The sequence below is a fragment of the Rhododendron vialii genome, chromosome 13a, assembly GCF_030253575.1.
Source record: "Rhododendron vialii isolate Sample 1 chromosome 13a, ASM3025357v1".
Classification (NCBI taxonomy): Eukaryota; Viridiplantae; Streptophyta; class Magnoliopsida; order Ericales; family Ericaceae; genus Rhododendron; species Rhododendron vialii.
Window position 1 is genome coordinate 6,770,941 of NC_080569.1, and position 13,185 is coordinate 6,784,125.

Sequence of the window (13,185 nt, forward strand, 5' to 3'; positions counted from 1 at the left end):
CTCATGTTGCCAGGCACAGTTGCAAAAAATAAACATAATTGAAATGTACTTGCTGCATTCCACACTAGGCTATTTATAAGAGTTCCGATCCATTTTTGAACTACTTGTACTACAAATCAAACTTTAACATCAAATTTGCGGTCCATTCGTATCAATACCTTCTGAGCAAGTTCCAAAATTGTGAACTGTTTTTGCAATGTGATAAATAGCTATAAAACCAGCACCAGAAAAACCTAGGATATACTACATTTAGTTAAAACTAAAAATTTCCATAATGAAGCTAATGAGTTCATGCAAAAGAAGAAGAAAAAAACGCAAAATGTCAGAGATTGTCATACAAGATGAAGATTGTTCTTACAACAAGAAAGCCCCAATTCGACAAAAATTCTTCTGTTTGGCTCCGGCCTAATATCTGCTTGCCCTATGTCCATCAGGTTCAGAAAGTCGATCCCGAAGATATGTACAGGAGCGAATGATTCAAGCCAATCATAAATTGAGTGCAGAACACAACCGGGCTGAACCAATCTTAGTGACAAAGTATCCGGTAGATTTCATGTGGTCGCAGATTGGGATAGTAACCTGGGGTGGTTATGCTCCCCTTCGTAAGTAACAATTAGCATCGCCGGGTCCTCCAAGCACCTCTCCACATGTTTCCTTGCGGGGCAACCCCTCATGCTGCTACACTTATAGTATCCCCTGCAATATGAGGACTTCTGTAAGCCACACAATTCATACATATGTATAACGAAAACCATCAGGTTAATGGTGAAGAATTGGTGGCTTAAACACATGAGGATTACAATAGCAAGGACAATGGCTTTACCTTGATTCTCGATATGGCACCCAATATGAAGGAAAAATAAAAATCTTACAAGCAACAGGAGAATAAAAGTTTTTGAAATGTTTGAAGAATTAAATCCCTCTCCCCTGCGGGGCTAGTAACCAAAATTAAGTTATGAATCATTTATCTCAAAGCACTACTTCCCTAGCTTAAATTTGTTCTCTCAATGACAAAGCACATGGTAACTTCAAATAGTGGTTCGAGAACCTTCACACTGCCAGAAAGGAAGTGTAAAAAATACATCCCAAAAGCAGCCAACAAATTTTAACTACAACGACTGCAGTCCTGCACTATAAAGACCCGAGAAGCAGAAAGAAAATACAGTATGGGGCATGTGTGTGTAGTTGCCTCATGGGAGGGTAGTTCTGTTGGTTACAGGGGTACGGTTGTTAGATTATATGATCAAAACACTCACTGCCATTTGAAAAAAAAGGCATGCATCTCACAAACACCAAATAGAAACTATAATCATTGCTCCTAAACTAGTCACATGACTCACATCACATACAACTAGAAATTTAATACCTAGGGTGTGGAGAGCCCTTAATTGGCTTCTGCCCATACTTCCTCCACGAATACTCATCGGGAGGAATATCCGCAAGCTTGTTACTGATAGCAGGTACCTTGATTGATCTCTTCACCCTATGTTTCCTGTCAAGATAATGCAACAACCGGAACGATTACAAGCTATAAATGGCTGAGGCACTTAATAACTAACATAAACAAATCCAATCAAAGTTGAACCTTTTCTTTGAACAGTGGCATCGACCACTACTCCCACATTTCACGCTCCCATCATCTCCCCTTGCAGAGCATCTTCTCTTATGTTGGTGAGAAATCTGGTCAGAAGAGCCAGCTGCACCAACTAAATGGAAGCCATTCCCATCCAAATTAGCAACACTACTCCCATCTATGCTCAATGAGGAGATAAAAGATCTAGTCGATGACATGGTAGGTGTGCACGTAGAGCTATCGAAATTCAGATTAATGCCGCTATTGTTGTTGCTTCGACGGAACATCATTTCTGCTTGTTGCTTCAACTTTTGCTGCTGCTGAAGCTGGATCATGTGCTGTTGCTTCTGCTGCATCTGAAGCTGGAGGAAATTACGGTAGTTCTGCGGTGTTTGCTGAACAATTTGCAGAGGGTTTTTCTCACCATCCACACATGGGGTTCCCAATGTAAGAGAGCTTTTAACACTTGAACCCATCATTTCTTGAAATGGGTTTTCAAGGGAAGTCCTCTGCTGTAGAAACTGAATAGGTTTTGGTTGATGATCTGTTGTTTTGCTCGTTGGGTTCTCTAAGAGGAGGCCTGGGGGGAAAGAGTTTTGAGTTTTCTTGAACTTTCTTACTCTAGCATGACCCAATCCAGTGTTGAGAAGTGAAACAACTCTCTTAAACCTGAATACAGCCTCCCCTGTTTCTACCATTAAATCCCTAAGCTGAATCTGATCTTTTTGGGGCTGAGATAAAAGCTTAAGAACTCTATGGCTACACTCTACTGCTGCTCTATTAGCTTCTTCAACCTCCTCCATCTCACCCTCAAAAACAAGAAAAACCCTAATTGACTGAACCCAGTAGACTCAAACCAAAGAACAGCAACAACAACAACAACAACAACAACAACAAAAAAGGGCTCAAAAGTCTATCTCAATCATTCATAAACTAGTAAAAATGAAAATCAAAACAGTAAAGAAATTATTTTGTCGACTGGGTAGGCGAAAATGGATCAGAGAGAACAAACCCAGAAAGAGATTTAAAATAGAACAGTTTCGATTAAGAAAATTGCGAGATCATTGACAGTTCTAGAGGGGGAGAGAGTGAAAGAACAAAGAACAGACCTTCAAACTTACCGCAAAGACAAAAAAGAAAAGAACAGACGTTCGTTGAGCTGTCAAAACCCTAGATTCTTCAAGCAGCTGGGTAGGGTGAGAGGTTGGAAGGAGTGAAAGAGAAGACTTTCGACTCCCCAACGAATTCACACTCCCGAAAGAGTACAAAGATACGATCTTTTGACATTGATTATATTTGTCCTAGACAGAGAGCATTGGAGAACTACTGCAGTACTCCCAATGGAAGAGAGAGAGAGAGAGAGAGAGAGGCGCATTAAAATAACCTGCGCACCAGAGAGAAAACTCTGAAGCAGAACTGTCGTCTCTGTCACAGATTTCAAGGTGGGTCCAACCAAAGACCTCGTTATTCCCCTTTTATTCAACTTTGCTAGAACTTTTAGGCCCGTTCCAGAAACCTTCTTAAAAAATAAGCAACTTATTTCACATTTTCAAACTCAAAAATAATATAAATCAAAAATAATTTTTTAATTTTTTTTGCATCGTATAAAAGATCTCAATGAGATGTTTCAAACAAGATCCATATTGCATATTTTTAGATTTCAACAAGCTCATAATTTTTGAGCTTGAAATTGTCTTCTTAAAAATAAGGGGTTTTTTTCTGTTCTGGAACGTGGTCTTAATGTGTGCGGGACTCATTTTCTACGTGAGTATGCAATCATTATTTAAATCACATACATTCATATAAACATTTTACACAATTTCATATTTTTTGGTAGGACGCACACATACTAGAAGTGTGGTGTGTATGAGCCATAATGTGAATGCAAGTAAATTTATATAAGTATTTGTGATTGTAGAATGATTGTAAATATGAATGTGTGTTTATTATTTCAAGTCTCTGGATTATTACGTGGCAGTATCCCAATAATATTAAATAATAATACACAATGTTACATACACTCCAAGCCACACCTCGTGTGGGCCCCACATATATATTCAACAATGTTATATCCACACTTACATATCACTCATCTTTCACATATGTGCCGACCTCACACATATATGAGAGATGAGTGATTAAGAAATAGTCGGTAGAAATGTACCTAAACGTATATATATTTAATTAATTATGAAATAAATCACACATATATATATATATAAAAAGAGATGCGTGGTTGAGGAGTGATCTGTACGAGTGTTGTCGCATCCCATATAGCCGTTGCAGAAGCCAATGAAACCAAGATGACCACGCGTAAAGTGGCGTGATAAAGTTGACCCGTAGACCGAGGCTGTGCTTTTGCTTTGCTTTGCTTTGCTTTTTCAATGGGCCATCGGGCTACGCTTATCGTGCGCCTTAAAAAACAAACAATTGTCTCTGCTGGGATGACAAACAAAACAAAGAAGCAGGACCCGCTTTGTGGCCGTCGTTGACTTAAAGTGGAAAGACTCTCTCTCTCTCTCTCTCTCTCTCTCTCCTGTAGACCAGTGGGGAACTATGAATGCTCATGGAATGAGCGAAATTTGGAAGTGTTTATGAGTTATTGAGATATTGAGTTTGGTTATTGGTAAAAGTTGTTAAATTTAATTATGAAATGAGTGAAATTTGGTTATTTGCTAAAAAACTTATAACTTTGCTTGTTACAATGTGAGAGTGTATTTTTGAGCATTGTTGTTAAATTTATTTATCCACGCTCATTTGTTTATTACAATGTGAATGCTTTAAACATAGAGTTGCAAACGAATCAAACAGCTCAGCTATGAGCTTGTTAAGACAAGGGCTTAGCTTGGCTTGATTCATCTAATGATCGAACCGAGTTCGAACTCAAAGTTTAGGCTAGTTTACTAAAAGATCCGAGCTCTGCACTCAATGGGTCAAGTCAAATGGCCAAAGCTCGTCTCGTTTGTATAGGCTGATTCTTTTAAAAGGGGTCGTTAAGTAAAATCAATTAGGCTTGTCTCGTTAAAGGCTTGTTCGCCGGGCCCGAGTTTGAGTTTTAGGCTTGATTAGCAAACGAGTTGAGCTCGAACCTTACAAACTTGGCTCGATTCGACTTGTTTGCATCCCTTCAGAAAAAGGGTTGTGTCCCTTCGGAAAAAGGGTTGTGGTAAAATTTTGGAATAAGCTCCAATTTGGACCAGCTAATTGTCCAACTTCTCCATCCTATTAAGTAGCATTTTCAAAAAACAAATACCAACTTATAATACGTTCTAGCATTTATGTTCTATATATGACACTTTGAAGATGTTGTTGTACTTGACTCCATCCGTCCCAATTTAATAATATTTTTTGGGAGTTCGTGTAACATTTGAATTAATTATATCTTGTAATTAATAATATTATATGTAATTTTAAAATTATTGTATTATAGAACTAATCGATATTCATCTAACAAGACACATACTATATATAAAATTTATTACCAATTTAAAGATATAACTAGTTTTTTTATCTGGTTAGAATAAAACGAAAGACTATTAAATTGGGATAGAGGAAAAAATAGTAACTAAAAGATAAGTATTAAATTGCTGAGCAAAAAAAAGAAAGAAAGATAAGTATTAAATTGCATTTATAAGTCAGGGTACAATAATCCGTTCCTAATAGTACTACTCATTGTTCCAAGTTCTCAACAACCAAACTAGGCTTATTTTAATTTGTCTTTGCTTCCCAAAGGCAAATAAATAAAGCATTACGAAAAGTAATTTAATTTGGTTGTAAACAAAAAACACAAAAACAAAAAAAGAAAAAGGAAAAGACATATCAGTCAAACAAAAAAGAAGAAGAAGGAAACGACGTTATCAACCAGTCAGTGGCACTATTGACTACACACAAAAAAAATGAATAGATGAGGTTTTACCAACAAAAAAAACAAAAAAACTGTTCCTGTAATTGGAACAAAACAGGGAAGCAAATAACGTTAAATAATTATTTTCCTCTCTTCTGATAAGTTTCGAACACCTTTTATGTCGCCCCGTCACCAATACCCATTTTAGTACCAAATCATTGATTAAATAAAAAGATACTGTACATTGTATTCACTTTGTCCCAGGTTCCCACCATAAACAATCAATCTGTCGTTGTAATCTAAGAATTTTTGCTTTAAATTACTTTTAATAAAACTACTATTTTCTTATGAGCTGTTAATACCATCCTTTCATCAATGTAATCACCTGTACGTGCTCCATTACTTAATTGACTGAAAGCAGGAAAGCCTCGAAGGGTTAGTCCAGTTGATTGATGAGTTTGCTCTCTACGCAACTGATCAGAGTTTGATTCTTGGGATCAGGCCGCAAGAAAGTACTATTTTATTTTGTGAATTCTATTGTTCCAGCGCAGATGATATGCTTTTGACCAGACTAAAGAGAGAATTAGTTGAGATGCACGTTAATTGATCCAGACACCCCGTTGAACCAAACCAAAAGGCAGGAAAAGTGGAGAATAGTAGTAGTACATCACACTCCCTTATGCCTTGTTTGTTTTACTTTGTATTTTTCAAATGGTCTTACTATTGTCAGCCCACTGGGCTGACGATAAACACACTGAAAGACAAGAAAAATACGTATTTCTGTGCACTTTTTACATCCTTTTTACATCGTCAGCCCATTAGGCTGATTTTAGAACTTTCCTTTTTCAAAAGATTCCCTCTATTTTCAATCATTTTCTTCTCTATCTCTCTCCACTTATTTTGCTGCTCTAATAATTTTTTTTTCAAAAACTCTTCCAATCAAAGCATTAATAAGGCACATGAAAACGAACACTTTTGCCTTTTTGCATGGGGCTAAAAAGCAATGGTGGTGTGTCTGTGTATTGGGATCATGAGACACTTAAATGGAATAAAGGCATGGCCATGATTATTGGAACCAGGAATCGTACAATACTGAAAAGCAAAGCATTGGATTTTGTATGGTTTGGGCTCTTTTCATGTTTAAATGGTAAATGGCAAAAGCCAAAAGGAGAGCACCCCACGAGTCCAAAGATATGAAACATTTACTATGAAAGAAAATAACATGAGGGGTGGTCCCAGCTGGCAAACTGCTGCAAATGTTTAAAAATTTTCAAGTTAGCCAAAGTAAAACTTGCCCAAAAAAAATGTTATCAGCAAATAAGCAAACAAACAAATAAAATGCATCGCGAATCGGGATGCTGTGCCTGTGAATAATAACGCTACTGTTTCCTTCTTCTGATATATCAGCTCGTTCGAGGGCCTGGGGAATAGATATAAACAGCCCGAGAAATCCCCCTTTCATTAGGGGACATCGCTATATTCTGACAGCTACCTTCTTACTTGATTGAACGGACTCTTTTATTTGTTACTTCCTCTGGCTCAAGGGCAGCTTCCTCGTTACTGGCTAAAGACCTTCAACAGCTACCTTCAAGGAATAAAAAAGGGCTGGCCTGTCAAGAGTCCAGTTCCTTCGCGAATGAAGTTCAGAATCAACAAGGGTTCGTAGAACGAAGGGAGTGTACAACTGGGGGCAGGAAATGTGTCTTTCGGTACACCAAATGGAAGCATAAATGTCGGTTTTGGTTTCACTGCAGCACCCAAAATAATTTGTTTCCATTTCATAGCATACCATGTTGATTATGTAAGTTGCATCTTTGGAACTGTTTACAAGTGTTATTCCACTTGTCGCCTTTTAGGTTCGAATTTCTTCCAAGTTCCTGTCTATCAGAGACAGTGGCGACTAAATATTGTTTGAACTTTAAAAAAAAAAAAAAGGATTCGATTTTCAAGTGCAGTCACAAGAATAGGATACCTTCAGGACCATGTGAATCGTGACGAGAGCATAAAGATGATGCTGTTGAGCTTCTCCACTTTCTTAGCATCCTGTGCTTGGTCTGTCTTGAACTTTAGACGCTATAGCAAGGAGGAAATAATATCATCAGCTGAAGCAGTATTCTAAAAGTACAGTACTCAAAACTCTTGACAATATAACACGTAATCATCGAGAATGAAACAAGTTTAGAGGTTTAGAGCTAAATTTTTCATCACGTACATACAAAGCAATCCAAAAGAATGAGAGAATTACTGTAAGAGCATGAGATCTGTAATGATATCATGCTTAACCAGGAAATGAAAGCCCACGCTTGATGTCTGGCATTGCTAAAAAACGTAGCAACAAAATCATACCAAGAGGTTACAACCAGTCATGCAACTACCGCCATGCCAATACATACCCGACATGCTATGATCATAGTTCAAGGAAAGAAAAACAGTTCCAAAGCGTCCAGAACTTAACAAACTGTCATGTCACATGACGACAAGTTGGATGGAGTTAATTCAAATCTGCATAAGAAGTTCCATCAAATACGTAAAATTCCTTCGTTCCCTCTGACAAATAGTTCATTTCAATTTTGAAAACCATAAGGTTCGTATCTCCAGTATATCTAGGTTATCACATCCAGATATTGTCATCTGTCATCTTGCAAACTGCTATTCCTCAATCACAATATTACACTATTCCCCAAGCAACACTTATTCATATGATGCCCGCAATAAGCTGTTCCACCAGTTTACATTGAACACACATGACAAGAAAAGTTCATGATTAACATAGCTTCAGAATTGCATAAAGTTGTATAGATGGCAAAGCATGTGTTTGCTTATCTGTCTTTGCCATCAATGCAATTCAACACAGCCTTGTCTTATTTTTACGGTGTTACAAAGATGCTTTAATTAGTTCATCCATTAGCAAGGCCCCAAAAAGGCTTTGGGCTGATGTGAATGTAACCCTCTTTTTTCAGGCATGCGAACAGCATGTTAAAGTATATATACGAGTCCAAGCATGACATTAACAAAGTTAACCTTGATATCATGTTGCCTCTACACCTTTTTTGGCTTTTCACTTATGCTCATGTCTATATGTTTGTACATTCTCCTGGAGTTAAAATCAAGACCTTCTGCCCGTCCAGGGTCACAGATTCGCAAGCAGAATGACATGCAACTAAAGTGGAGATTCAATTCTTTGCACGGCCAGTGCATTTGGTATCAATCATCTTGTCCGCACTTTGACTAACCTTCAAACTAGTGTGAATCTGTGATAAGATTTAAATGCAGAAACTGAGAATCAAAAGCCTTGCCATGGAAAAGCAGACTCTGCAGCCTGTAGATTGACTACTTTATAAGTTTATATGGACTCGGGGGGAGGGTAGTGATCTGGAGGATTAACTTTCACTTATTTTGGTGGCCAACAAGCAGAGGCAACGGCATGTTAAGAGTTGTGGGGCCGGTCGACCCCATGGCAACAAAAAAATTCCCTATTATTATGTTTTCACAAGTTACAAATGGACCTTAGCGTTGGAGAATATTGATTTTTAGCTAAAATCACATAATTGTGAATGAGAAATTGACTATAAAAGTGTCTACTCCTCTTTTCCCTTCCCCTTCCCCCCGTGGGTTCCATACCCGTGTGCAGCGGCGGGAGAGGACGGTCATGGTACTATTTCAACTCACTTTCTTTGTTTTTTCATATTTTTTCCTTCCGTCTCCCCAGATCAACAACTTGTCGTCTGATTTATGAGAGTTTTGTCTCTCGTTTTACGAGAGTTGTTAGTTTTGTCTTTGGACGAATTTTGTCTACAGATCGGGGTTCTCTCAGTCGAGGTTGCTTTACAACGATATCTGTGCTTCAGCGTTCTATCCCTACACGATGTCTTTGGCGGGGCAACTCGTGGCGGCTTGATAGATCTGTAGTTCTTGGGAGTTCATTGGTGCGTTCATCATTGGTTAGAGTGCATTTGATCGTTTGAGTATTTGGTATTTTTATCCTTAGCTTTGCATTTTTTCTCATTTGAGACTCCTAATTAGATGTTAGGCAGTTTAAAAGTATCACTGTTGCATTAGGCCATACTTGAGTTAGGATGAAAGATATCGATTGCCTTGTGATTTACTCGTTTTTATTTGTTAGACGATTAGTTTGGTTTTGTCCAAATTTTTTGTAACGATCTCCGTTTTGTAAGTGTCGCTTGACATTTATCAATACAATCTTCTCATTTTTTACGGAAAAAAAAAAAAAACAAACAAACATTGATAGATGGGGAAAAAATCCCACATTTGTGGGGCAAGTAAAAATATTTGGGTACATATGCCCCAAGTGGAACATAATGGCTGGGTCCTAAGGGCACCCAAGTTTTGTAGGAGGAGAGGGCATGGATAATGTGGGTTTTGGCCTATCTTATTTGGTTTTGTTCCTACATACTCAACTAAGTGATAAAAATTAAATTTCATGTTTTTGGGGTTTTAATTTTTTTCACATTTGCTAGTTTCTTGTCAATTTTTTTTGTGAATTATTCGTTTATTTCTATGAGAGAAATTGAAAAAGTTAAAAATTATAATTCTAACCCTTTTTTTTTATTTTAACTATTCAAGTTTCGGTCTGGGTAACGGTGCTACGTAGCCCTCCTTAAGCAATTATTCTAATAGTTCAATATGAAGCCACGTGTTCCCAATTTCAACTTTTTACTTTATCTATGACAAGATGTGTTGCCAGAATCTGGTTTTTGACAAGCCGTAATGGTGGGAGGGTAAATATACAATTTTTAGCCTTTAGCCTTTGATTTTACTTTCATGTGAGTAAAGTAACACAGAAAGTCTACAGTTACCGATCGGGAAATTCCGATCGGAATCCCGACGTCCTGTTAGACACTCTCCGGTTACCGGATGGCCGATCCGATCCGTCCAATAATTCTAAAAAAAAAACTGAGTGGGCTCGCGCGAGAATAAATGGCATCCGACGTATGTAAGTAGCCGATCCAAGTACTTCTTTTTTGGCCCATCCAAACACTCCGTTTTTGGCCCATCCAAACACAAAAATGGAGTGCTTGGATCGGCCACTTGCACAAATCGGATGCCGTTTATTCTCGAAAAGGCCCACTCGGTTTTTTTTTTAGAATTATTGGACGGATTGGATCGACCGTCTGGTGGCCGGAGCATGCCCGGCAAAGAGTTGGGATTCCGATCGGGATTTCCCGATCGATAACTGTAGACTTACTCAAAGTATCATATGTGAGTATCATTTTTGAAACAGAAAACTCTAGGACCACCTCACACACTAATCGTATGTGTCCACTGTATGGTTAGTGGGGTTCACTCCGAGTTTTCAAAAATATAGAAAAATACTTATAAATTTTAAAATAATTGTTTATAGACCCTGTAAAAAATCAGTTCAAACAAATATGGATAGATATGTTTTCTAAATTCGTAAGAACGAATTGAAGAGTTGAGTAGTTTAATTTTGCAAATCCCCCTACCTCAAAAGAGGAGAAAAAAAGAGTGTGATTATAAAATGAAGAGTGAAAATCAATTACCTATAATTTTTGGATTAATCACCTGTCTCAATGATAGTGGTCTAAAAAGTAAAAAAAATAAAAAATTATCAAAAGCAAAAAAAGTTCCCTTAACATGAAAAACAATATGAAACAACCGTTTTTTTTTCTTGTCTTCTATTAACTTTTTTCCACATAGTCAATATTGTTATATTTTTTTAATTCAACTCGCTGAGACAAATGAATAATCCAAAAATTACGACAAAAAACTACAAAAATTATAAAAAGTAAAAATTACCAAAAATAATCTTAAATAAAAAAAGTTAGAAAGAATGGACTTGTGCACTCCACATATACATCAGATTGTGTGAAATTCAATTCGAATACATGAATAATCGGAACCACTTAATTTATTTTGAATTTTTTTTAATAATCTCTCAAAAAAGTTAGCTCAGTAGAGACAGATGAGGGCTTAGATTGATTTTGTGTTCCATTTCTTGACAAAAAAAAAAATTTTGAACAAAGACTCGAAACTAGGGAATTAAGGAATTGGGGGATGGTGCTGTGCAGTGGTGTGTGCAGCACCATGCTGCGCACCTTCGAGCTCTCGGATTGTGCATCCGACGACTCGGATCTCATCTTGGTAATGAACGACTCTCAATCGTTGGTTGCTGAGATGAGATTCGCTAGAAGTTGCGCAGCACGGTTCTGCGCAAACCACCGCACAAGACGAACCCAAAGTCATACCAGATTAACAAAAGGGCAAATTTCACTGACCTCCCCTGAGATTTCTGACAAGTGCAGGAACCTCCCCTGAAGTTTATGAAATGACACGGCCCTCCCTTGCTTTTGCTGACAATACCCATATTCCCCCCTTGTGTTACTATTTCGTTAAAATCCTAATAGAAGTTGTAGATTTTCTGATGATGTCACCATTATTTAACACAAACATACCTATTTTGCTCTCCATTAGTCAATCCACCCATTTCATTCTTCATATTGACAAAAAAATTAACCACTCATGTGGTATGCACTATTGGAACCTAGGATCAGAATCTTCAACGCATGATTGGACCAATTGGTCTTGGAAATCTAATTCTTGGATGATAGTAGTTAGAACAAAGTCTAAATGGAATACGAGACATTTTAAGTGAACAATAGCATTTTTGGCTCGATACAAGAAAAGGTATTGTTGTAATTTTTTCCCCGAATTTTAAGTTACGGGTTTTAGAGAAAATTTTGGGTGACGAGCGGGTAGCACGTGGTGGTATCCATCGACGATCACAACTGTCCAAACGTATTTTGGATGACTCAGATTTATTCCCTCTGTCTCCCCTCACCCCACCACTCTCTCTCCTTTTTTCTCTCTCTAAAATTTGGATCGTCCAAAACACGTTTGAACAACTGAGATTGCTGCTTAGCCTTCAAACCTCGCCTTCAAATAAGGTTGAGAAAAACCCCAAGCGTAGGGCTAGATCGTCGGTAGCATAATAAACCGATAAGACCGGGATCGTACCCACAGAGAATCGAAAATAGCTTAATCGGATTGTAGGTTTTATAAGGTGGATTGTGGCGTTTAAGACGGCCAACTTGGATTTGCTTTTAACGGTGGAAAGGCTAAAACAACAAATTAGATAAGAGATTAACAAACTAAAAGAGGCAAGTCTAGGGATCATCTAACCTTTGACGTAAGCCGTTACTGGTTCTCGATTTAACTCAGGTGAGAGTTACGACCGCATGCTCACGCCTGGAGAATTTAGCTTTAATGACTTCGTTTATCGAAAGATGTGATTAACCGGAATTAAATCAACCTATTTTTGCTAATGTATCTAACACGTAGGAGGCCATGAGCTCTCAATATGCCACTTGCCAAGACCGCTTGACTAAACGACATACTAAGGAGTTAACGCCTCTCGCTTAGACCAAAGTGGCTAGGTTAATGAAATTCCGAAAACCATGATTTTAAGCCCAAAGGTTTGAGAACCAAATAACCACCTAAGTCTTTGGGAAAGAGTAGCCCAAGACTTAGCCAAAAGACTACTCACACATATTGAAAATACTAAAAATTATGCTAAGAATTGAAAACATGATTAACCGATAAAAACGGAAATAAACTTGATATTCACAAAGATCTAAAGAGTAGCTACAACTTTAATAAACGAGAAAATATCAAACTAGGAATTAAACTTACAAGTATTGAAGCTTGAAACTAAGAACAACAATGGAGAAAAACTAGAGAGAAAACTAATTTAGAACATAAAGTAGATATGAGATAAAGTGGGAGAGAT

The 13,185-nt window shown here is 37.6% G+C and overlaps 1 protein-coding gene across 1 annotated transcript; it reads right to left on the reverse strand.

Moving 5' to 3' along the window:
• Positions 1 to 248: 248 nt before the first annotated feature.
• Positions 249 to 2,984, reverse strand: LOC131314232 (probable WRKY transcription factor 21). Its single transcript, XM_058342748.1, has 4 exons — positions 2,695 to 2,984; positions 1,586 to 2,409; positions 1,367 to 1,492; positions 249 to 696 (listed from the first exon to the last, which is right to left on the reverse strand). The coding sequence occupies exons 2-4, from the start codon at positions 2,374 to 2,376 to the stop codon at positions 552 to 554; spliced, it is 1,062 nt and encodes a 353-aa protein (XP_058198731.1). The 5' UTR covers positions 2,377 to 2,409; positions 2,695 to 2,984; the 3' UTR covers positions 249 to 551.
• Between the last annotated feature and the right edge of the window lie 10,201 nt (positions 2,985 to 13,185).

Coding starts and splice junctions, on each gene's coding strand:
- LOC131314232 (XM_058342748.1), bottom strand. CDS start 2,376: ATGGAGGAGGTTGAAGAAGCTAATAGAGCAGCAGTAGAGTGTAGCCAT. Junction 1,493..1,585: donor TGCCACTGTTCAAAGAAAAG/GTTCAACTTTGA, acceptor TTATCTTGACAG/GAAACATAGGGTGAAGAGAT. Junction 697..1,366: donor AAGGGCTCTCCACACCCTAG/GTATTAAATTTC, acceptor CTCATATTGCAG/GGGATACTATAAGTGTAGCA.